Below are 26,485 nucleotides of genomic sequence, written 5' to 3'. Positions count from 1 at the left end.
AGTCCTGTACCCATCCCTTCCACACTAGACCTTTAGAGTTCACAATCCAAACCTGTTTATTACAAACAAACATTTGTGACACAGTTGGAAGCATTGTGTCAAGACTGTCCTCGACTGAACTCCCAACATCATGCTACAGCAGCTAGCCACAGTACAAAATCACAGGCTTTGCAAAACTCAGCAAAGTCATGACCCCAAAATTCAACCTACAGTTAACCAAAACTTCAACTCTGAAGTTCCAGGCTCTCTGCTTTACCCTGTATTGGTGCAGATGCAACATCTTAGAAGCACACAATAAAACCAGCCGGTGTGTCTGTCCATACATACCTGCTCTAAGGTTGCAGTCACATATGGACTGGCTAGTGACAAAAAGCAGATCCATAGCTGGTCAGCACTGGGGTCTAAACTTGTGCCTACAAATAAAGCTGCCATTTTCCAAAACTGAGATCACAGGTATTTGTCAAGCACAAGCAACATCAGTAAGACTCGGGGGGAAGGGTGCTGTGGTTTTGGCTTGGTTGGGCAGTTTGGTTTTGGGTTTTATGGTTTTGGTTTTTTTAAAAAGCAACTTACACACTGGATGTAACACAAAAAGCTTGCAGTTTTCTTCAAAGGCCAAAGAAGTTTGCTAGCAAACAGGTACAAAAAAAAGTGAATTTTATTACATGTCATTTAGATTTATACAACACTTAAATGCAAGACCCCCACTTTCAGAACAGTGTGTGCCCCCCACCAAGGGAACCACTGTAATCTGAAGCCACCAGAGGGAATTTTTTCCATTAACCATTATAAATATTGCTTGAACAGATTACACAAAGTACACATTACAACTGACATTAAGGTTACATACCCAAAGATATAGATTTACATCTGATTAGATTGGCTCGTTACCCCTTTCTTCAAAGCTACTTGCGTAGGCTTTGAGGATATATGATTTCTGCATGCTTTTCTAAGCACTGGATACACTGGTTAATTACACACAGCAAATGGCAAACTCACTCACAGCCCTGCGCACGCAGTAACAGATACCCACGCCATTTGCTTCTCTATAATCCCAGGGCATTAATGATGCAATGTCATTCAGTGGCTCAGGTCAGACTACGCTCCAACCCCAAAAGTAAATTGAAAATACTAACAGGCAGTTGCAGGGTTTCCTCTCTCCACCTCAAATCTCGAGCTGGTTCCACCAGCCCGGTTTGCTAAATGCATGTGGATATTTTGCTTGACATTTTCACAACAGTTCACTCTTCAGCACAGAAAGCATTTGTTTTCACTGTGGCCTTTCACATCTTCTGGTACAAGAGACCAGGTGACACTTGCTTTTACCCGTACAGTTATGACATCCCATTGTAACTGCAAAAACCCCTACCAACACCCAGAACTTACAGCCTCATTTCAGTTCTTAAAGGCTCCACATTTACTGGCTTTAGCAATGAATTCCTTTAGCAGGGGACCATCCATTTGCCAAAATGCTGTAGTTTGTGTCACTTCCGTCAAATGATTGACACAAAACTTAAAGCAGAATTCCTCTAAGTCCTAAACAGAAAAGAAAAAAAAAAAAAAGAAAAAAAAAAGAAAAAGATCTTATTATCTTTACTTCCATTACTTGAAATTTACATTCAGGCACAAATGCCTGTATATGCTTTATTTTTGCAGAGAATTAGACAAACGCATTAACCCAGTGGCTCTCAATGTTTTTCCCCCACACAGTCACTACGCCAATGCAGCAGAAAGTAGTAATTCTACCCATGTGACAGTTACAAGGGGAAAAGTAACCGTAATTTGGTTCTCACTATATAGCTGCAGTCACAAAAATCGGCTGTTAAAACTTCTCCCACTCAAAGAGTTTTGGCTGCATTCACTGACAGCTATTAAAACCCAATACAAACAGGAGATCTTGGGGTAATGATATATAATCAAGACTGTGGATTAAGAAAATTCAGCTCCTTTGTTCCATAACAAACTCAAATCCATACATAAGGTTGCTTGACTTCCTGCTTAGTTAAGGGCTTAACTGAAGCCGTGAAGTGACACACCAGGCTCAACGCAAGCGTGTACTAACTGGAGAGTTTTAAAGCCCAGTTCAGGCAGGCGGCCTTTCCGTGCATTGGGGACAGACTCAGGTGACAAAGTATTTCACAGATGTCCCAAAAATGATTCAACCAAAGTACTGTGGCACAATACAGCATAGCAATTCTTGCAGAAAGTGGACTCTGGATATTTGAGTCTACTTGGAAGTGCCTTCCATCTAACAACTAGAAAAGCCTCACAACCATCCCTGCACCCGCAGGATGTCAGAGAGAAAGAATGTCTAAAAAAACCCCAAGACGCAGTCCTTGTCAATATAAGGTTGGCCGCAGAATGCTTCCCACTCAGATTTGTTTCCAACTCCTCTTTTGAGGAGGAAATCTACTCTTTGTGGTGCAGATCTACACTGCTATAAGGAAGATGCTGCAGCCCTTACAGAACAGCAACTCCCCATCCTGTTCTAATTTCCTTATGTATTAAGTTTGTAGAACTAGTACTTCACACGTGAGAACACACCCTTCCTTAGCTGCTCAGCAGGCTGGGCGCTGCAGCAAGGCGTAACAAATTTGCAGAGCTCTTTAAGCCACGTGAGGTATGAAAGACTGATTAATATTCATGTTTTCACTTAAGGTCAATACTGAAAGCTAGAGCAACTGTGTGCCAGTGAGAATTCTTGACACAACAATAATATAAAAATATATCCTGGCCTAAAACCAGGCATTCTGAAGCTGTAGATCTTGACTTGTGTGGCATCTGTGCAACAGAAAAAGACAAGCTTATTAGAACTGAACACTGATGGTTTTCTTTTTTTTTTTTAAGTAACAGAATGAACTAGCATTTTAAACAAAATTACATCATACACATGACAATATTTTGCACTGTTTATTAAAAAAAAAATCCATATTCCAAGTCAATGCAACAGAAGCATACAATAAACAGAAATATTGTAGTATTAGTAAGTAACTTCGGAAAATTTCAAGTTCTGTATAAAAAAAGGCTGAATTTCATTTGCAGACAGATGCACTCCCAGCAAACTGTACTTAATATAGACTTAAGTGAATAAAGGCACAAGGTACATCCCATGATTATTTTAAAAGCTACAGTAAGAAGCCAGACTTGACCTAGTTCTAGCCACTTCAATTCAGTCAGTCACCAAAAGGAAGTATAGGAGAGTTTCACGTCATGGAGGTATTTTAAGTTAGTAAAGCAGCTTCTTTTAACTGTTGTCTTCTAGACACACGGTCCCTTGAATGAACTACACCACCCAAGGAATTTCAAGCCCCCATCTAGCATTACTGCATGTAAAAACCACTTTTTACTAAAACCCAACCCCTCAGCATCACCCATTCTCTCCCTGATGTAGCATTTAAGCCTACGGTTCTAACTTTGTTTAGCTAGTAAGGCACAGCCAAGTGGATTTCTTCTACCCTTTACAAGCAGAATCAATCACACACTGAAGACCCATCCTGCAAACAATCTTTTAAGGCTACAATATGGAAATCTTCCTATTTTCCATGAACTCCCACCAAAGAAATCATTATTCACAGTAGAGCTGAAGCCACAATTCAGACACTAACACAGCCCTCTGGGTAAAGCGTGTCAAACAAGCAACACACTACAAGGCTCTGAAATAAGTTAGGGCATCTGCACGCCAATCGCTGGATATCAAGTATAAGAAAAAGCAAATGAGCTGATGTACTGAGTACCAAAACCACTTTATAAGCATAAGTTAAAAAGCAAGTTAAAAACCAACCAATTGAAGTTGCAAACACGATGCACAGATACTATGCTGAACACAGAGCCAAAGCAAGCCCAGAACACTTCCTGATTAGTTCACGAAGCAGCACGTTAGTGATCTAGTAGTGAAGTCGGACATCATGCAGTAGGGAAGCTGCGCTAGCCTTCCCCCCTTTCCACACACCGTTTCTCAGTCTTCAACAACTATTAAGCCCATAAAGCAGTTCTTATCCTGCTGCTTCATTAGCGTACTGTGAAGACTGAAAGCGTACTTGTAGCTGAACAAAACAAACAAAAGCCCAACAAAAAAACACCCCAACAACCAAAAAAAACCTCAAATGCACTCAATCCCCAAACCTACCACCATATGACATCACACACAACACACCACCTTACAAATAAGTAACTTAAGGCTTACAAAACTGCTTTTCATTATGTTATGGGTTTTGCTTTGTATTTAAACCCTTTCCTTGTTTCAGAGTTAGTGTTTTCATCCTCAGAAATTTTTTGTTACAGGGTTTTCTTTTCCCCCACAGAAATAGTAATTCATGAAGCTTGGCAAAACACCATAACCTTTGACCATGAAATTAAGCAATGCAAACATTTACAGATACCGAGTCTCAGCCTGGGACTTAAGCCATCTTTAGATATGTGTACTAGTTCACCTTTCCAGTACTGGTTTACAGGGGAAAAAAAAAAAAAAAGGAAAAAAAGATACATCTCTCATGGCAAATACAGTTTTTATAAGTCCAACATTCTCAAATTCTGAAAATGGCAAATAGTATTATCTGATAGTAAGTGAGAGAGCACTTATATGAATATATAACTGGCTGCTTTTCTCCATAGTTTAAGTCAGAAAGCAGCCACCTATTTAAGAGATTGAAGTTTAGAAGTTTACCTCCGCATCATATCTGACAGCAGCAGAGAGCAATGAAAATGCATTTTCCACAGTAATTCCTCTCTTGATAATGTGTTGACACAGTTTTTTCAGCCTATTTTCACAGTATGAAGTAGCCAAATCCAAAAGCCCTGCAATTAAAACACCATTGTATTAGTCAATTATGACGATCTCTGCTCTTTCAACAAGAGTTTATGCTCCTGTGGTACAGATTGCATCTGTATTCTCTATGCCTATATCATGCTTTTTGCAAGTAGGTCACTATTAAAAAAAATGTATTTTATCATTACACAGGAAGAAAGGCCTTTTACCTCATACCGCAATCCTGTTAATCTCTGTAAATACACAAGCTGTTCCACTGATCTGCATACCTAACTGCTTGCGAGTGGAACTGTCACGAAACAGGCACCACCAGAACACGAGCAAAAAGCTACTGTTAAAAAAAATCTGTGCTTGAATTACAGCTTGCTCTTTGATCTGCTGTCCAAGTTTCCCCTATTAGATCTACTGAGATTCTTTAATATTATCCTGAACAATAATTGACTCAATTTAGTAAAATATGCAAGTATTTTAACCCAGAGAAATAGTTTTTCTCCCAACCTTAAAAAAACCTGCTCATAGTTAATTTCTAAATATGCACCACTTCTGCTGTAGTAGGTTTGCTACAACAGTATTTTAAAGACAGCTTAATTAATCACCAGCAAAATCTATTACAGGTGAGACTAGAAGCCTATATCAATACATTTATTCTGCATCTCCTGTCTCAGTTTTTCTGGATGCTGCCTTCTAACGTAATTGGACCATAAGCAATACCTATTGCATCTTCAGGCGGAAGGTCAACACTGTCTGTATACAAGTACTCAAGAAAGGCACGATACACAGGATAAGAAAACTGGTCTATTTCTATCACTTCCTTCATATCCTCATTCCAGTATGACTGGAACATGGTTCTGAAGTGTTCACACCTAAGAGACAAAGACATCATCTGGAACACTATTATATGAACACATGAACATTACATTACAGTCCCCCTGAAAAACATATTTGGGGCACTCTGCAGTATTCACAAATATTTTACTATACCCCATCACAGCTGGTGGTCCACATTTTGGTTCCTAAGACAGTGGCCACTGTTATGCATCAAGATAAAACCCTTATTTGATCTATGTTACAGAAATGTCTATGTATACATTGCAAACAGACCAACTTAACAGAATTTATCAGCCTGCAAACAACAAATGGGCTTAGTGAAAATTTAATATGGACCATTTAAGACAGAGTTTTGATTCAACTCCTTTTACAATCACTTCATTTAAAGTGATTATGGGTACATAGATGCTATATATTACAGGTTTAGGGGTCCCTGCCTACCCTTTACTTTTTGTGTCCCCCCTTAAGATGCGATACCAAGAGGTTATTCTGTATAAACAAGAGGTGTGAAACATGACCACTACCTGATTTTCAGAACAGCTTTGTGGACATGGATGTACTTTCCATCCACACGGAACTTTAGGTCTGAGGTTTCTGGGCTGTCAAACTCTTTCTTCAGAGACTCTGCTACTGTTAAAAAGTCTTCATGCTCTACAGAAACAATTTTAAAACAAACAAACCAAAACATGTTAAGCATCTTAAACAGAACACACACACATTGCTAACTAAAGCTAGCAGCTCAACTAAGAGCGTATCAAGGAAAATAGGTCAGTACCAGGGCTCCATTGGCTTAAGCGGTGAAATGGGAGGAATGAATTAATCCAATACCATTTCCTGTTGGCAAGGACTGCTTCACAGCAGCTACAGGCAGCACTGGTCAGCAGTTCCCATTCCAGCTCATTGCACAGAGGTCGCACAGCACCAAGGCAAGTACCTGGAGAAGTTCCTCTCATTCTCCACCCATGAAATCACCAGCCTCTAGCAGCTCAGTCCTAGTGCTGGGTCAGCTCAGCTCTGCCACCTGCAAACTAGTCTCTGCAGGTAACCTGCAGACTGCTGGTAATGGGAGCCTACAGCATCACCTGCGACTGACTTGAGACACGGTGGACAGTACTTCAGCCATAGTGTGACCTGAGCCTAAAGAGTAAGGAAACGTGTCACCAGTTGCCCCCTTTTTTGTGCTGGCAGATTGGATATAGCCTGCAGGTTGTCCATTACGGTCTTTGCCAGGGCTCACTAACACAAGCTATCACTGACACCGTTATACTCAGTTATCACAACACAAAATCCAACAGCAGTGCTGTTGAAGAAGAGAGATGGTAGATACTATGTTCTTGGTACAACCAAGGACACAGGACTTCAGCAATTTTGGAAGTGGATTAGAAAACCTAATTTAACACACTATTTGAAGTTTCTGTTGATGCATCTTAAAAGTTTTTCAAAGTGTTTCAAAACACATGGCTTCTAAGAAGCTAAGTATGGAAAAGAAAAATAAGTGGATTTCCACTATAATGGGATGTGGTCTGTCTCCCTTGTCCCACAGGACTGCACATTGTTCATCCATATCCAATCCATAAATTACCCTTTACCATTAGGGACAGCTAAATTAGTTGGTATTTAAAAAGAAATACTGCTATTACAGACGAGTCACGTTTGTGCCACAAAAGACCGTACAATCCTCCGATTTACATGGATCATCCACAGAACCTGCATCTCGTCGGGGCTAACTAAACCGTGCTCCAATCCCCCTCCATTTGCTCATGTGATTTTTTTTCTAGGTCATCAGCTTAGCTTAAGCTATGCAGTAGATCAACTTTCACTCCAAATACCTTAAGTTCGTTCCTCAAAAAAGGCTGCAGATTTGTACTTTACCACAGCCAATCCTGAGTGAATGATTCATTTTTTTGGCAGAGCCATCATAACTGGAAGTAGAACAATAACCTTTATGCAGAGTTAGCTCTCGCTAAGAAAAAAAAACAACAAACAAAAAAAAGCCTAAGAAGAAAAAAGGTTTTTCTTAACCTATATGAATGAAAAAGGTAGAGAAGGAAAAAACACGTATGGAAGATGGAGACTAAAAATGCCTCCAGAATGAATGCTTTTGATTTAAATATTCAGTAAGCAGGATTATCTGAATAAGAGGGGAAGAACTCCCAAAGGCTAAGAGGGATTAAAATGCAGGTTCAAAAGTCAAATACCTTGTTATACTCAGTCTGGGAATACTCCATAAAAATCAAGAACTTGAAAGGTACTGAAACTGGGGAGATGTCATTTAAACAGCCTTCACTATTAGCAAAAGGCAACAGACCTGGACAACCATCAGACCTCTACAGAGGGCAAGACTAACACATATCACAGAGGATTAGAGAATGGAGAAAGTGAGAAGTGGGATAAAACAAGACTTGGATTTACCCAGAAGCAGATCACTCTAAGTTAATCTTCTCTCTCTTTAGTAAATCTCTGCAGTTTTCCTCTATAGACAAGATGCTGTTATCTGGACCTCTTTAAATGTGATAACATGCTAAATGAGAAGTTAAGATGGAGAAGCTGGGTTAGGACAAGCCACATGCAAAGATAAAGTCTGAGTCTGGAGAAAGGTTACTTAGGATGTGATCCCTCCATAAAACCAATTTTGTACAGGGACTAACAAAATTAGGATCTGTTGTCAATATGAAAACAGATCAGATTTCCTAAATGATCTTGCAAACTGAAACAGCAGATCCAAGATGAAAACATCTTCATGTTTTGAACATGAAAACACCTTAATGTTTTCAAGAAAGTGCAGGCTAAGCACTTTGTAGCATATTTGGGGTCAAATAAGAATTAGCAGGATGTAAATCAAAGATAATCAAGAAGAAAGGCTTGGGCTTACTTGCTGGTCACAGAGACTGCATCCCAAAGTGTAATCCAAGGCAACATAAGATGAGAGTTTCAACAGAGAAAACAATTATAGTAGGGTCTTGTTTTACAGGGACTATTATTTACAGGTATGCCTGTCTTTGGGGAAAGTCAAACTAAATCAAGTTGAGAGAAATCATCTTACAAAATGAAAATTTGGAATTCTGTTACTTTACTTTCCTAAGGTGAAACATAGGAGAGAGATTCGCTCCTTCATGTTCATATTGGAAGGGTAAATACTAAGGAGGGAAAAGTAGAGATAACATTTATAATTCAAAGTTGTTAGATAGCAAAGTAACAAGAGTCAGGAGCAGTCTTCCAAGTAGGAATAGTTTTAAGAGAAAAAAGTTATGTTTAATGATCCAGGAGTCGTCCTCAGTCCTGAGCTGGAGCTCAAACAATACAAATGTAGGAAATACACAATATTCACAATACAATGGTAAAACAGGGTTTTCTCCAGATGTATACTTGCACACAAACAATCTTGTTAACCCTATTCTAGATCCTTAGCTGCTGAAATAGACTGTTTTCTTCAGAAGAAAAAAAATCCTAGCTAAATGAGGTAGTTTTAATTGCTGGTTCTCCTTGAAGCAGGAACCATCCTGCCACAGAAATGGTATCCTGTACTAATCGCTACAAACATACACAGAGAATATAGCACTGGCTGCCGTATCACAGCTTGTTCTCACCTACTGATAGAAGACGCCACATAACAGCAGGGGTAGCAAAGCAAGCAAACACATCGTCAGTGCAGGCAAAGTGAGTGAGGTGGGGAAAGATCACCGACTGCCCCCGGCATTGGCCCCACATGTACACCTGGCCGCTCTGGGTCTTGGCAGCCGACGTGTGAGCAGAGTGGCAGGCTGCGATCTCCACAACCCTGAGAACAGAAGAAACCGTGTGAGATACTTACAGGTACAGAAACAAGTGACAAATGCCTCACCAAAATAACAGCCAACCAAACTATGCATCTACACTCCTGTACTTCTTTCTTTGTTCTGCATGAATGTGATATTCTTTGAATGGATGTTGAAAAACTGCAATGACATTTTCCGATTGCTTGTAGATTTAATTGTAGTCAGATATTGCTTTCATTATGTCATTCTCATCAGTTGACATTCCTCCTTTTCTTCCATAATCATGGGAAAGGGATAAAGAATAACAAAGTTTTGGTTTTCCCCTTTAAAACCAATGCACATCAGACACTTATTCTCAAGAAGAAATGCTTATGGAGCTTATAAAACTTCCAGTTAGGGAACAGGCAGGAAAGTTATACTACTAAGATTTTTGCAGAACATTTTTCAGAACTTCTTTCAAACAATGTTGTAAAAATTCTCTCGTTTTGAGATTAAGTTCCCATGTATTTTTCAACAAAGCCTTTATTAGGAAACCCTTCTACCCCCCTTTTAATCTGTTTTTTGTATGTAAACAGAGATCTGACCTACTGCCTGTATTTCCGACTTCTTATTTTGCTGTTAGTTTCCTTTCCTCAACGCTGAAATTCAGCATGGAACATGGACAGTACCTTGTTTGAGAAGTGAATACATGCACTTAACGCCACATTCTTGAAGAGCTATGACGGTTTTCTAACTAAAGTCTATATATTTTCACCCATCTCACATAGTTCCTTAAGATATCAGAGCTGCTGATGCACACTTATCTGTTCTGTTCCCTCATTGCTCAGGCAATCCCTAACTTGCTATCTGAAACATTACAAGAACTGAAAAGAATCACATGTCCATTAAAAGGACCGCAAGGACATTTCCAGTGTCTCTGTTCTCATGATAAGCAAAAAACCAGGGGAAGTTCCAGCATTAGTTCAAAATAAAAGCTATGCTTTCCTGTTTTTTCTCCACACTAAAAATGCATCAAAGGATTTAATGCTTTTGTGCCAGAAACAGATCAACTGGGACAAATAAATGTCTTTCCAAGCTAAGAATACACATATCAAAAAGTTTGTTCCTTTACAGAACAACATCCATGAAGAGTTAGCTTTTTAGGCAAAAAGCTTTTTTAGCACAAAGTCCGCATTTTAAGTGCAAAAATTATTTCAAGATAAAACACAGAATTGACAATCACTTTCAGTACATGTATCAATAATTTCTGTCAGATAAAAGACTAATGGGTTGGTTTACACCATTATCAACTTATGAACCTCTATACAACACAGATCTTTCAGCATCTCTCCAAGAGACATCTTAAAGTAATTGTTTTAGGGACAACTTACTTTCCATCACAGCTATTATCTAAACTACTTCCTTCCCCAAACTTCTTCCTTAGTAGAACAGACTCTTATTTTTAGAGTAACTATACTGTACTTAAGAACTATAGTAGAACATGTACTGTAACATGTTACATCATGTGTTTAACATCAAAATTCAGGCCATGGACCCTCATAGCTGTTCCTCTAATCTAGCCCAAAATAAAGTCTAAAAGTTCCTTACAAGCTATATGTGCAATATTCTTCAAGATGGCATCAAATGCTACCTCCTAAGGAACTGTCACCAGCATTACATATAAATGACAAAAGAGTTATATAAATGAAAAGACCGGGAGAAGCAGCAGTAATATGCTTCATGAGAAATGACAGCTCACCCACTTATAGCACTGTTTCCAAGACAGCCAAGTCAAGCAAGATGAGTAAGTTCAAGTGACTTATCTCTCCCTTAGATTCCAAGCAGAAGTTCTATGATATTTTCTCCCTCCTTTAGTCATTGAACAAATGCCAGTTTTATTATAATCCCATGCTTGAGTTCACACAGTTCTAAATGCGACAGTTCCCCTTAGTTCACTCAAGAAATAAATTGCTAAGAAAACAAAGTTGATCTATTTGCAAACATACACATTTCTCTCCCAGTGCTTTTTAAAATAATATTTCAGGTTGCTTCACTAGTGTCAGTTCCTTCACAGACAAGCTAGCCTCACCTCAGTGGTTTCTATTGTGATGGTTCCCTTCTTTCCCCCACCCATTTTTTAAGCTCTTAAGTAATCTCAGTACTGTGCAGCTTCTAATTTCATGTTAAGCATGAGAAACAGTAAAAAATAGGAATGACTTCCCACAAAGACAGTTCAGAAATGGAGGAGAAAAACCAGCCACAAGTGTTTCCTAGTTAAGAGGAGATTACAAATTAAGAGATTTACAGGTTAAGAGATTATAGACTAAGCGGTTTCCAAACAGAGGTATATTAATCTATAGGTATACACATGGGCCCTGAGAATGGGACCGAGGTCCAAGTTTGTAGGTGAACAGCAGAAGAGCCATCCCAAATATGAGGATGACAAGGGTGCTAAAAGGAGGGTGGACAACTCTAGGAAACTAAGAAACTACAAACTACTAACTGGTACCACTGATAAAAGTGGCATTATCTGCACTTAGCTCTAGCAACCTTGCAAATCAAGTTCTGTTTACGTGGTCAGCTATTGTCAGCCTTTCAGAAAATTGTTTTTTCCTCACATGTCACTTCTTACAAAGGTGGTGCTTCACCCCCCCCACCCCCCACCCCGCCTTTTTTTTGTTGTTAATGTAGGTCTCAATACAGTTTAAAAGCTTGGCTTACTGATTTCATAGCTCCAAATTTTTAACCAAAGGAGCCATATTTAGAATAGCCTAACACTCAGTCATTCATTATCTTTTAGTATCAGGTAAACAAAGTACATTTACTTTCAATAATCATTACAGATAGCAAAAAGCATTCAGTCTATAATAAACAGTAAGTTACCATCCTTTCCTACAATTTTAACATTAGCAATAGAAAAACAATCCACCAAGCCCTACACATGCATGCTTCCAGTGCTAGAGGCTGCATAACACATGCTCAGACTTATCAATCCAGAAACAGCTTCAGCAAGATTACCTTTCTTTTTCCATCATGATCTGCATCGGGCTTAGCTGGTTACTTTTATTGCCAGTTCCCAGCTGCCCATAAGTGTTAGCTCCCCAGGCATAGAGCAAACCCTCATCTGTTAGTGCTAGTGTGTGTGCATAGCCACAGGCAATCTGTAAGTAAATGTAAAAGCATTACTACTAAACAAAACAGACATGAGAAACAAAATTATCGCACACATTACACCTTAGTCTAGCTGATGTTAAATATCTCAGGCATTCTTCATTTAGCACTACAATGTGTTACTCCTCAGTACTTAAAGCTAACACAAAATATGTTAACTGTAGGTACTGGAAAAGTCCCAACTTAATTAGTGTTCATTGTTTACTCCTAAATAATTTACTGCACTCCTGCAAAGTCTCCCTAGCCTTTACTTGCTTTCAGTTGCAGGCTCTTCAGACAAAGAACAGTGAACTTCATCATCACATCTTGCAACTCTGATACTTTCAGAACTTGATATTTTGAATACTATAAAAACTATGAGAGCGCTGCAGTTCAACAGCCAAAAACCGTTCAACCCAAGTTATCACATGAAATTTCACGGAACCTTACTAGAAACCCAGGAAATCCCAAATTTTAGTTTTATTCTTTAGCTGGAAAAAAAAAAACCCCAAACAAACCCCCAAAAAACAACCACCCCCAAAAAACAAACAAAAACCAACCACCAAACAACCAAACCCACACCCATAACTCTCATTTTCCCTCTCCCCTCACTTCTGAAGAGCTAATTATAATATTGATGTAGATTCCAATTTGAACATCTTGTTCCCCCTCATTTCTTGTCTGTCTGGTGTATTTCATTCATTCAGCTTTGTAACAAAGATGCAATTTGTATCCATAGCATAATTTACTTATAGTTACACTAGCTAACTTTAAATCATTCAGAACATTCACAAAAGCAAGTATTTTACAGATTACTTGCACTTTTTATAAACCTAATATAATTTATAGGAGCTAAAAAAATTCAGTATTTGAACTGTGAAATCTAGAAGCAGGTATAAGATTCCAAAGATACAGTTTTAGCAGATGCTAGTAACACGAATGCATTTTTATTTCCATGTTAGACATACCTGGAGTATACACACACCATGTAACGCTGCCACTCTGCATGGCGTTAGCTGATTGCCATTGTTGCCAAGACCTAGCTGACCATTACCATTGTAACCCCAGCCATAAACCTGATTGCAAAAGGAAAACAAAATTAAGCCACTCCTCTGTAGAATTATAGAACATTTAAGACTTAGTATCAAGCACAAGTCAAAAAGTACATCTTATTAAAAAACTGTACACTATTTCAACAGCAATAGAGAGAAGGCTGAAAGATATTAAATATACTGCAATGACTGACTGTATTCAATTTTTCAAGCCTGCATTTACTTTTCAAATAAGCTTTCAAAATTATATTTGCCTTCAAAGTACTAGGAATTTTGCAATAAACTTACAATATACCAAAATCTCTCCCATAGCATCAACATTTTAGGTTTTTTACACCTTTCTTTTTCCTTATTATTTTCTCTTTTTTAAAAGAAAACAAGAAATTAGTTATTCTGATAGCTAATTAGCTATTGGATTAGTTTAAACTGAAATCCCCAGTTTAGCTCTAATTTTTCCTTTAGTTTTGTTATGATGGACACATCAGGACAGAAATATGTACTATGAAAGCTCATCTCAACCTCAGGGACTTTTACAATCCCTCCAGTCACAAAGAAATGCTACGCTTCAAGTTTGGTCAAATGTAGTAAAATTGAGGTTACAGTTCATACCTAGAATGGAACAGTTGCACAATACTAGGGCAATGTTCAAAAGCTTGGTTTAGTTTTGCTGCTGGCAATTAAGCAATGTGTTTAAGAACCAGGATCAGTCAGTGTATTCTTGCAGAAAGATTAACTATTTAACTGTGCACGCTTTCAAAAAATCTACTTAAGACATGTTAAATAATCTATTGAAATATGAAGACAGATGTGCTTAATACAACTATTCAAATTCTTGCAGTTGCAGACTCAGTAAGAACTGTGTTCCAATACAGTCTTTGCCATAAGAAGGAAAGTTTAGTGTACAGACAGCATCTCCACTTAATCGTAGAGTTTTCCTTAAACTGGCCTCTCAGAAGTTATCAATATAACTCTATGAATACAAATCTATACACCTTGAGCACTCCATGTCAGCATTTCTCCATGTTCTGACATTAACCTCGTAAGTTCGGGTAACAGAGAGAGAATGTGAGAACGCAGCACTGCTTACCTCACCATTGTTTACTACGGCCATGGAGGAGGTCTGACCACAAGCGATGCCAACCACCATTTTACCCTGTAAACAGTTTGAAACTCTCCGAGGAGTTGGCTGATTTGCTGTAGATCCAGATCCAACTTGACCACAGTTATTATAGCCCCAAGCATACAGCTGTCCATAAAAAACAAACAAAAATCTGCAGTTTAAGCCTTAACAGTAGTAATGATAGTAGTAAATGATAATCTTACTGCAGTCAGACTGGGTAAACTGTCCTATTTAATGAGCTAAAATGCTTAAAATTAATTTTCAGCAGCTGAAAATTATAAACAGCAATAGGACTCATCTAGCAAATATGAACTTAGCACTTTTTTCAGCTTCTTGCTACAGAATCAGAGCATCCGACTACAACAGGAAACAAAAGGAACATATTTCCATATGAAATGTATGACAGGCTATAAGACAAAGAGCACAGTGAGTGAACTGTCTTTATACTTTCATGATGTTGGAAAAAGGAATGCAAGCCAGAACGTCATTTGTTTCCCAGACAAGCTGAACTCCCCAATTTACAGCTATTTAGTTTTCTTCATAGAACTCTACACCAGGTTATAGCTGGACACTCATCATACCTTTTATATCTTTCAAGACCTCTAACAGGAGGTGGATTTGTCAGCCAATGTTTCATAGTAGCAAACTTCTCCTACACAATGGCATTAACAAAAAAGCACCATCTCTGACAGTTCAAAGTTTGCCAGTGGCAAACTAATAATAATAGAAACAAAAATATTGGCTCCCTTCCTCTAAAAGTCCAGAAGACAGGGAAGTAGTTTGCTATAAAAAAAATATTTATAGCTTTATATTTTCAGTTCCTTCAATTTTTATTACATGCATACACACCCATAGCTTGGCATAAAACTATTTCTGATAGTTCATTCTCTGGTGCTTCACCCAGTTAAAAAGTTCGTCCTCTTGGAAATAGCCAGCCGCAGACATGGTAGCTAGGAAAAGCACACTGACAGATACCCTCATATCAAGTCTGCACATCCTTTGGTGCCAGAAGCTGCCTGTTTACTGTGACACCAAACCAAAAGTCAGTCATTAGAAACAAACACCTCCCTCGCCACCAAAAAACCCCAAACCTAAAACCAAAAACCACAAACCCAAAAAAACACCAAAGACAAGAACCAAAAACCTCCCACCAACACAACCCATTTACCATGTCTAATATGAACAAAAGAAAGCATTAGTCCTTTGCTTTTTGTTACTTGTATTTGCTGGACCTTCGATTCCTACTGAATATTTGAAGATGCTCTATAAAATATCTTTATTTCAATAACATAGGAAAAAATTGAGATCGAGAATCTCAGAAGGGAGATCAAAATGCCAAAGAGCTAATCAGTTTCCTCTCTCAGAGAAGCATGAATGTCTGCAGTCCTTTAAGTCTATCACTGATACTTATTTTTTAAATTTGTACTGCATTAAAATTGCACTGAACCAACTGTACAAATGAATTATACCAAGTATTTCCACAAATACTTCCAACTTCGATGATATATCTAGAATTTCAGAGAGGCAAGTCACAAGGGTTTTTGCAGCCAAATCTTTCTGTAAATACACCGCTACTTAACACATTTCGCTCTTTTCAGTATAATCAATTCTGGTACAGATAAAACCTCAGAGCACAAACAGACTAAGCTACTGCAAGGTACGCTAGGGATGGATTTATAGTACATTAGCTAGCCACAATGGCAAGTAAGCTGCAAATATCAACTCCATGGCAAACACAAAGAAATTTCCCCGCTTCCATTGAGATTTCAAGTATGTTACATTTATTACAAGAGACAGCATGGCCATCAGAGGCAGCTACCACACAGCAGCTGGCACCACTAGTTTAACTAACACATGAACACCCTCTCCTTCCTGCATGCACACCAAATTTTATAGTTTAACCAAGGCAAATTTGACAGCATGAAGATCTTTCCTAAGCCCAGGCTCTCCTTTCAGATACAACCCAGACCACTTTAATTAACCCCAAATCTCTTTCCTACCCTCAAAATACCGATTTGCTGCTTTGTATTACTGTTGCACTATGACTCCATACTGAACCGTAACACAGACACTCAGATTACCAGGATGGAAAGAATCATAGTTTCCATTTTCATCATTAGGAAGGTTTTAAAATTAGAACTCTTCTTTTGTTAAAGCAGAGCTGAAAAGAGGCTTTCCTCCATGCAGTAACATGCAACTCAAGTCAGATACACACACATTGGTCAAATCTGACTAAGTGGAAACTAATTGTACTTGTTTCCCACTACACATAGCCTTAAGCCATGTAAACAAATAGCATAAAGCAGACTCGGAGGTAAACCAAGTGCTCTTTCATTAGCTACACACAAAGGTATTCAAAGGTGTGCAGAGCAACATTCTTTCACAGTGCCAGTGTGGAAATCTGTAGTGCCAGTGTAGAAGAAAAGGACTAAAGGCTAACCAGTGGATACAAATAACTCGACATATACCCCCTAAAGAATTGTGAGCAAACAGTAATGTTACATTTTGCACCTTACAAACCCAATCTTTCACCTCTAAGTGACACAGCTTTCCGTTTTCATCCCTGTGAAACATACAACAAATGAAAGACAAAAGTTTACTAAGCCTTTATTCCCCTGTTTTTGTGGTTGGGTTGGGGTTTTTTTGTTGGGGTTTGTGGGTGGGCTTTTTTTTTTTTTCTTTTGAGTTGTTTTCAAGTCTGCTCTGAAGAAAAGGACATCCTAGTTTGAGGCAGTAGGAGAAAAGGTTATGTTGTAACTACACTGTAGAGAAAGAGAGAACTTCAGACTGCAAGGTCACCTGCACTATTCACTTCAAGGAGATTAAGAGATTTGAACAGGTTTCAACTTACATCCCCATCAAACGACAGTGCCATGGAATGATGAGAACCACAAGCTACTTCCACCACTTTCTTTATTAACAGATTTGTGCAAACTTGAACAGGAGTAATGCCCTGATTGGTTGTGCCATTCCCAAGTTGGCTGTAACCATTATGTCCCCAAGCATACACTTCACCATCTGCAAAAATATTTAAGCTTGTGAGAAAAACCACCAAAATTTCCAAGGAAGTTAAGATAGACAGAATTCTAAGAAGTTAGCAAATGCCAACATGAAAGTGATGGACATTAACAAACAGCGAAACTATTACACAAATCATCCACATACTAAAAAATTATATACTTTGTATACAACTATTTTATATATATATATCTATCACAGTATAACCTCTAGATTTATTGTGGAAATACACAAAAGTGCACAGGTAAGACTGAGTATATCATAAATGATAGAGCAAAACTCTACAGCTGCAACATAATGGAAATGGAAACTTACTTTACCTATTACAGAATACATTTAGTTCCACTTAAGACCAATGAGAACCCCTTAGTGTACATTACCCAATCAACAAGTTAATACAATTATACCTTAAGCCATTCTTGTTAAATGCAAGTGGAACTTAAAATCTGTAACTTATGTTTCTATACTAAATGTTAATTTTCTACCTTCAGTGCAAAGTACAACATGGGGTCCGCTTCCATAACTGAGGCTGGAAATCTTCTTTCCACATAAGGCTTCTAATTTCTTTGGTACTATTGTGCTCTGATTATCTCCAGTTCCCAAACAATTACTGCAATTCAGTCCAAAAACAAATACCTGAAAAACAGAGGAATACTCATTTCAAGTGATTTATACTCAGGTATGCACAGGTGTGGTAACATCCAGGTCTTCATAAAGCCAGGACAGAGTTTTGCCATGGACTCTCAAGGGCCAGAGACTTCCCTCATGGAAGTTAACAAGCTCAAGAGTCAGCACAGGGACACTTTGGAAGTTAACTGATGAGCCTGAACTCTTCAGATCCATGCAGGCCTGGATGCTAGGCTTCTCATTTGCAGGAACTTCTATTGGCTTTGTGTGGCAAGGTTTTGGTAGCGGGGAGGGTTACAGGGGCGGCTTCTGTGAGAAGCTGCTGGAAGTTTCCCCTGTGTTCGAGAGAGCCAATACCAGCCAGCTCCAAGATGGACCCACCACTAGCCAAGGCTGAGCCCATCAGCAACGGTGGTAGTGCCAGTGGGAGAACAGATTTAAGAAGGGGGGAAAAAAACCTGCTGTGCAATAGAAACTGCAGCCAGAGAGAGGAGTGAGAACATGTAAGAGAAACAACCCTGCAGACCCCCAGGTCAGTGAAGAAGGAGAAGAGGACGTGCTCCAGGCACCTCAGCAGAGATTCCCCAGCAGCCCATGGTGAGGCAGGCTGTCCCCCTGCAGCCCAGGGAGGTCCATGGGGGAGCAGGTCTCCACCTGCAGCCCAGGGAGAACCCCACGCCAGAGCAGGGGGATGCCCGAAGGAGGCTGTGACCCCGTGGGAAACCCGTGCTGGAGCAGGCTCCTGGCAAGACCTGCGGACCCATGGAGAGAGGAGCCCACGGAGCAGTTTTTCTGGCAGGACTTGTGGCCCCACAGGGGACCCACGCTGGAGCAGTGTGCTTCTGAAGGACTGCATGCCATGGAAGGGACCCATGCTGGAGCAGTTCATGAAGAACTGCAGCCTGTGGGAAGGACTCACGCTGGAGAAGTTCGTGGAGGACTGCCTCCCGTGGGAGGGACCCCACGGTGGAGCAGGGGATGAGTGAGGAGTCCTGCCCCTGAGGAGGATGAAGCAGCAGAGATAACGTGTGTGATGAACTGACTGTAAACCCCATTCCCCGTCCCCCTGCGCCACTGGCAGGGGTAGGCAGAGAATCCAGGAATGAAGTTGTGCCCGGGAAGAAGGCAGGGTGGAGGGAAGGTGTTCTGAGATTTGGTTTTATTTCTCATTACTCTACTCTGGTTGATTGGTAATAAATTGAGTTAATTTTCCCCAAGTTGAGTCTGTTTTGCCCGTGACAGTAATTGGTGAGTGATCTCTCCTGTCCTTATCCCAACCCACAAGGCCTTTCTTACATTTTCTCTCCCCTGTCCAGCTGAGGAGGGGAGAGTGATAGAACGGCTTTGGTGGGCACCTGGAATCCAGCCAGGGCCAACCCGCCACAGAACTGTGCTATAAAAAGTATTAAACTGTGAAAGTAGAAGACACCACCTTCTTTTAAAAGGAGCAGCCACAGCTGCACTGTAGGAGGCTCATCCTACAGGCAGCTTTGATAGGACTTTGGGAAAAAAAGAAATCCTACTCTACCCAGTCTTACAAGAAACCCTCCCATTAATTCATCCCAGAACATCTGGCTTGTTTTCTTTCAGCAGCACAATGTTAACTCACATTGAGTTTCTGAATCATTAAAATCCACAGATAATCTTCCGCTGTATTGTTACTTAGCAAGCCATATCCTCATTTTATATCTTCATACCTGGAAGTGCTTGCACTTAATTTCAAGCTACCACAACTTCTTTTGAATTCTGACTGTCTTCAAAAGTGCATGTAATCCATCCTGGCCTTTGCCATTTGCAAGTTTTCTAAATATTCCATCTATATGGTCCCCACACAAAACTAAAAAAAAAAAATTACAAGTTACATCCAACTTGTTTTGAAATACACAAATTTCACACAATGCTTTTGAGAAGCTATTAATTTACAAGTATTCCATGGACACTGAAAACAACTACCTATAGAGTACATGTTCCACTTTATTACAGCCTTACCTCATCATTGTGCGTTATGTATATAGCTTCATTGGCTGATGTACCAAATACACATGCTTTACGAATAGATGCTATTTCTTGAGGTGACAGTAAGGTAAATATTGGCCACTTGCCTACATCCACCATGATGCTGCTGTGTGTCATGATGTTTCTACAAGTAAGATTACATTGCTGTAATAAAAAAAAAAAAAGCGTATTAAAAAGTGTATTTTGCACTTTCATCAATAGGCAGTAAGACAATTTCCTTTAAATTAGAGAAAAAGACACGTGTTATGGCTCTGAAAGTATAACATTCTATTCTGTATGAACTATGTAATTATATTTCCATGTATTAAGGTGAACAAATAGCAAGTCACTGGTAGGACATTGAAAGAACAGACCTTTTCTTAACAGGATATTTAAGTAAACTGTATTCAGTGCAACTGAACATCTGCTGTTCTACAAGCAAACTTATTAAAAGCTTGTGATCTAGCAAATATCCACTGGCGGCAGAGTGGATTTCTGAGGGAATTTTCAGAGGGAATTCCAGTTGGAATTCCCATTTATAGAATTTTCACTCATGACTTTTTTTGTAGTCTTAGAACTTAAATATGCCATGTAAGCAAGCTGTTGATGTATATGTGAAACCTGGAAATAAAAATAAAGCTGGGGCTGTTGAGCATATAACCCAAATCTGCCGTCTCTTGCATAATCAAAAGCTGTTATTATGGCCAAAAACTATTTGTGAGAGCCCAGAACCATGAGATAAACTCATGAGTTTGTACAATTAAGCAGTGAAACACATCAGAGAAAAGTGATTAAGTAAAATTGTCATAATCTGTTACTTAGAAACAAGCTGGACCACATTAAAAGCTGGAAGCACAACTGGATATAGACATCATCTGTCAGTGAACACAGATGTATACAATCCATCCTTCCACAATGCTCCTTCTTCCCAGTTTCCTCAGGACAATTGCACCAGCTCAAGAACAAAGCTGACAGTCAACACAAACATACAGAGCTTATCTAGGCCTTCAATCCTGCACATAAAAATTGTAACATCACTCATACCCTGAAGGGATTCTGCCACTGACAATCTATGATCCATGCTCAGTGTGTAAAATCTGAAAAGCCCTAGGTGGACAACTCCACAGAATGTCAATGGCATGATACAAATCACAATAAACCATTTCAAAAAGAAAAAAAAAAAAGCAGCTAAGGAATCATTCAACGAGTAAGAAATGCAGTCTCTATCCAGACGTCACCCTCTCATCAACATTTAGTTCCTTCCTTTTCATTTGTTTGCTCCAGTCCTACCCCATCCCCCTACTCTTTTTTCTGTTGCCTTCAAGTCAGGATTCTTCTTGATGATGCCTGGGTATCAGATATGGATAACAGTGAGAGCACAAGAGAGCCTCTTTCCTTTGCATCTGATGCCTGGTTCTCAAAACTGTGACAACCAAGACAGGGCTCCAGAAAGCTACTCAAGACCAGCAGTCAATCCTAACACACAGGTTGTTCAGTGCAGATGTTTTTTGGAAGGAGGGGGTTTATCATTATTATTATTTTTTTAAAGTTTGAGAAACACTGACATCACAATGGAAGTATGCATACAAAAAAATCAAACACAAACAAAACCCAGACTTGTCTCCTTATCAAATTCTGTTATCTTGCTCCAACAACCCAGCTCTGCTCTACAGGCACCTCTCTAAGAGCCTGACTTCACTCTACATTTCACATTTGAAGCAGGTCTTGAAAACACCTTAAGTCTCCAGATGGCACATCCATAATAAATTTATTTGTAAAACAGCTTTTCAAAGTCTACCTGATGACAAGACAACAGCACATTCTACACAGCTAAACAGATTTGAATGCATTTAAGCCTTCTTAATTTCTAGTCCAGTTACAAACTGAGGCTAGTTAGCTGCTAAGGTTTGTTATCTCACTTTGGGAAACCTTTTAACGTGTGACACTATCAATCAATTAAAAGGAGACAGCGATGACTTGTTCTTTTGAGCAAACGAAGTAGTTGTCCCTTCTGAGTTTACCTATTTAATTTGCCTCATATAATATACAATTGGCAACACACAAACATCTCAAACTGGACATTAAGAAAAACATTTTCTTCACTGAAGTTCTTTTCAATGCATCCTGTCAATTTAAGGCATGAAGACAAAATGATATTTTGATGGAGCATATACTAGTAAATTAACAAGTTTTACAGCACCCTGAGAACCTTTTCTACTCTAAAGGTAACCATTTTAAAATGTGCTACTTTATCTCTCCCTGTCTGATCTTTGTATTGTCTTCAATCCGTCCACTTGGCTTATTTTCCACTACTGTATAACTCAGTTAACCACTCCTCTTTGACAAAACCTTTCCAAGCACTTCCAAAACCAATGCAAGTTACACTGCACTTCCCCTACCTCAAAGCTCAACTGGATATCTTGTCACACAAACTAATACCAGCAGATAAAATAAAAGCTTTCAAGCACGCAAGAATTTCCAGATTGAAGACATGAGCGATGAACTCCACCCACAGATGAAGAACCTTACAATTTTTGACAGGTGTAACACTGTTTTTTCTAAAACAATGCTGCATATTTCCAATTTCAACTGTTAATACAATCCGACAAAGTTATTTCAAGGGTTTTCCCTAAGAGGTTTTTAATGACAACTCATCTGCCACTGGCAGATTAGTTTCTTTATAAATCCTAAAGCCTCTCCAGGTTTAGCAACCAATGAAGGGTCTCAAAAATCCTTAAAACAAACCAACAACAGAAAACATCTCTTGCCTTTTATATATAATATATACTCTTTCTCAAACACACACCCTATTCTCCTCCTCTACAAATACTAACTATTGCCCTTAGATGCTGCTGTTTGCTGGAGTACCTATCATCATTAAGTTGCAACGTTTTTGCAGTAGCAACAGCAGCTATTTTAGTTTATGTCTAAATGAGTGAAATAACATACAAACTTGAAAGTTCTGGGGCTTATACATGGACTACTGTTTCTTAGCTTTAACTGTGCATAAAAAGCTGTTTTAACTACTTATTCTCCATTTTCCACAGAAAATAAATGCCCAACCTAGGCATAAGCACCACCTTTTTCCTCCCTCAAGATGAATGCCTTAACAACCTTAGTCAACTTCCTAGTTTTCCAATAAAAGTTCTCGTTGCCACAGGAGGGGAAAAAAAAGAAAAAAGTCTACAGTGGGAAAAGAGTATTTGGGGAATATATATTTATATATAGTACTGCAAATGGAGATGTAAGTAGAGTAATTCACTGTTATCAAAACAGAGACCAAATTAATTTTAGCATCCTCCAAGACATACTGCACACTTTCCAAAAGGGTAGATACTCTGCAATATTGTGATTGACCTCTCACACCAATCACACTCAAACTTCAACCTTGCACAGCCTTTACCTGAATATGGGGGGGAAAGGCATGTGCAGGGTTTCTTCTGGGCAAATCCTTGCTACAAAAGGCTGATCTAGTAGACTTTGGTCATGTCATTGCAAGCAATGGCACAAAGAAACACAGTGTCCTTCACTCACCCTTCCGGTACTGCATCAGTAAGAGAGCTAAGGTTATTGTTTACTTCTCCTGATAGTGACGTTGAGGCCTGGACCCCGCTCCATTACATACTGTGCAAGGACTGCACCTTAACTGGAAGTTTGTAAGTGCAACACAGATGTTGCAAATGTACCAGATGGAGGCCAAAGTAATGAAGTTATTTTAATCTGTATGCAAATTGCTGTCTCAATAGATTAGCTCTCAAGCTATTGTTTAAATTCTGTAAGCAACATGGCAGCAGCAGTTCTAAGGAGTTTCTGTCATTTACAGATCAGCATCTAGATTTCAAGTTAATTGCAATTAAAAGCCTTATGAGTATAAAAGTCATAAGCTTAAACTTGGTGCTCTGGTAGATAGTTGCTTTTAGAAACACTGTATGTCACTGCTTTTAACTGTCTTTTAATTCCTGCTGCATGATTCAGTGATAAACAACTATATACCATATAGCTTTATTTCTACTGCAGAACTAACCAGCAGAGGGAGCTTATATCAACGATACCTCTTCTGACCGCTTTGACATCTTTGAAATTATCCAACAATATCAGTATACAAACAGGAACAGAAACAAAGATGATTGTTTGAATTTCAGTGAGGCTAAAAATAAGCAAGACAGGATGACTGGTAGAGAAGGAAACTGAACTGGCCACATATTGTGAGAAAAAGAAATTGAACTTGGAGCAGTCACCAACATTAGGGGAAAAAACCCAAAATCTAGATTTGCTCACAATTTAAAAAAGCCACATGCTTTCAGAGACATAAGCCCCTCAAAAATTCTGTGCTAAACTGCTGCCTATGCATTCAGCTTCTCACTAGTTTGCTTTCTAAAGAAAAAGTGTGCAGGCTGACTCCCAGTGACATATATAGGCAAACATGAATCCCTGCCTTAAAAAAAAAAAAAAAAAAAAAGACTGTTTAAAAAATGTTTTGTTAAATGATTTTAGATAAAGTTTTACAGAGCTTATAGTTCAGCTAAACAAATCCATGCTGGAGAGAACAATAGCCTAACACAACATCCTACCGGGTACACAGTACCAATTGTCAGCGTAACAAAAAACTATAGTTAACTCCTCAAAGATTATCCCCTTATTTGTAAAGGCTATTTAAACACAATTGCACATTTGTTTGTTTCACTCTTTTCTCAGGCTCCAGTGTTGCAGTTTATTCCAGCTGGGCAGACTTACTCTTGCACTGAAAGAAACTGCAGGCTCAGGCCTTCATTTCTCCTAATTGTCTACGGGAATTATAAACAGCAGTGAGAACACAAAAGCTGGGATATCTGGCTTTAGAACAACACGAAATGACTGGCACGCTTGATCCTTTTTTAATTTTAAGTACACCTCAACCAAGAGTCAAATCCTAGACGTAACACTAATCTTCCCCATGTTTTCTCCAGTTTATGTTTGTTTTTTTAATCTCATATTTCAGTATGGAGAAAGGACATGGAAACAATGCATACTATTGACATTAATAAAACGCGTGAACCAAGCGATGTTATTGCGGCTTTCTCCCTGCCAACAAAAAGGTATTGCGCTCCCTGAAATCACGTGCCTTAACTTACTTTCCTTAGACCTTACATAAGGCAAGATTTCTAAGACAAAATCTGTGTGTTCAAAATTCTGCACGATTTATTTTTTGATGCCTTTTATGAGCAATACAGGGAAAGAAAAACCTGCTGATCTAAGAACTGACAACCAGACCTCCTATTTGCTTTGAGTAACCAGCTGAAAGAGATACAAGCAAGCAAAAACCACCACGCACATGAATACTAATGAACATACGACTGTTTTAGCCATAGGAAAAAACCTGTAGTAGGATAACAGATATCCACTCACCATAACAAAACTGTAATTACAGTCACAATATGCCTCCTTTTTTTTTCTTTTGTTTTTTTAAGCTGAACCACTACTGCAACTTATTGAAGCCATTCACTCGGGACACCTTCTAAAGCAATACCTGTATTTCAACCTGATGTATACAGAGATAAGCATTCAAAGGAAAACATTCATGTTAAGGCTCTGAAGAATTTTCACATCTTCCAAACACTCTTTCTCCTAAAGAAACTTCGTGCTCCAAACACATTTCCATTTACGATGTTTAGTATCTTTTTCTCATAGCCCCATCCCTAGTTTAAACGATTAAAGCCCATTTTACCTTTTGCCAGTAGACAACAACGCGCTTTCCAAAAGAGATCACTTAAACTGTCTAAATTAGAAAGTTCCTTTAAAGAAGTAAATATTCCTTTAATATTTAATTCAGGAGAAGTGTATTTAAAAAAATGAAGAAACACTAGCTATTTCTATGAAGCCCGGTGAGGAAAAACATTAATAAATTGCTGAGAGCCCTGCTTTTTCGGTAAGCTGGATCTCAGCCTTCAGGAAGCGGACCACAAAGGGAAGGATGAACTAAAACACCACGAATCAGAAAAAAAAAAAAACAAACCCCCCCCGAAACCCCCTGTGAGAACATACTGTGAGCTACGCCAAGCAGGAAGAGAGCCTTCCAGAGAGCTGTGTGGGAGAAGTTCACAGAGAAAGCTTCTCCAAGTCGCTCGGATGAGCCGCGACCGTTAACGGCGACCGTTAACCGCGGCCGTTAACGGCCGCTGGGCGCGCGCCCCGCCGCAGGTCAAGGAGGGGCGGGGGG

The 26,485-nt window shown here is 39.1% G+C and overlaps 1 protein-coding gene across 1 annotated transcript; it reads right to left on the bottom strand.

Moving 5' to 3' along the window:
• Window positions 1-725: 725 nt before the first annotated feature.
• RCBTB1 (regulator of chromosome condensation (RCC1) and BTB (POZ) domain containing protein 1) lies at window positions 726-26,478 on the bottom strand. The gene is made up of 12 exons (XM_010583365.1): window positions 26,311-26,478; window positions 20,284-20,454; window positions 18,153-18,303; window positions 17,501-17,667; window positions 14,617-14,775; window positions 13,446-13,553; window positions 12,346-12,488; window positions 9,181-9,371; window positions 6,118-6,244; window positions 5,477-5,628; window positions 4,664-4,794; window positions 726-1,536 (listed from the first exon to the last, which is right to left on the bottom strand). The coding sequence occupies exons 2-12, from the start codon at window positions 20,425-20,427 to the stop codon at window positions 1,396-1,398; spliced, it is 1,614 nt and encodes a 537-aa protein (XP_010581667.1). The 5' UTR covers window positions 20,428-20,454; window positions 26,311-26,478; the 3' UTR covers window positions 726-1,395.
• Window positions 26,479-26,485: the final 7 nt, after the last annotated feature.

The sequence above is a fragment of the Haliaeetus leucocephalus genome, unplaced genomic scaffold (genome assembly GCF_000737465.1).
Source record: "Haliaeetus leucocephalus isolate CR32 unplaced genomic scaffold, Haliaeetus_leucocephalus-4.0 Scaffold897, whole genome shotgun sequence".
Classification (NCBI taxonomy): domain Eukaryota; kingdom Metazoa; phylum Chordata; class Aves; order Accipitriformes; family Accipitridae; genus Haliaeetus; species Haliaeetus leucocephalus.
Note: the sequence above shows the minus strand (reverse complement) of the source record. Positions and strands in the feature narration are given on the sequence as shown.

What these genes read in the sequence shown, in the direction of transcription:
- RCBTB1 (XM_010583365.1), bottom strand. Translation starts at nt 20,427, where the DNA reads ATGACACACAGCAGCATCATGGTGGATGTAGGCAAGTGGCCAATATTT. An exon ending in CCGTAGTAAACAATGGTGAG is followed by an intron (nt 13,554 to 14,616) that starts GTAAGCAGTGCT and finishes TTTTGCAATCAG; the next exon opens with GTTTATGGCTGGGGTTACAA. An exon ending in AAAGCTGTTCTGAAAATCAG is followed by an intron (nt 5,629 to 6,117) that starts GTAGTGGTCATG and finishes TTTGTCTCTTAG; the next exon opens with GTGTGAACACTTCAGAACCA.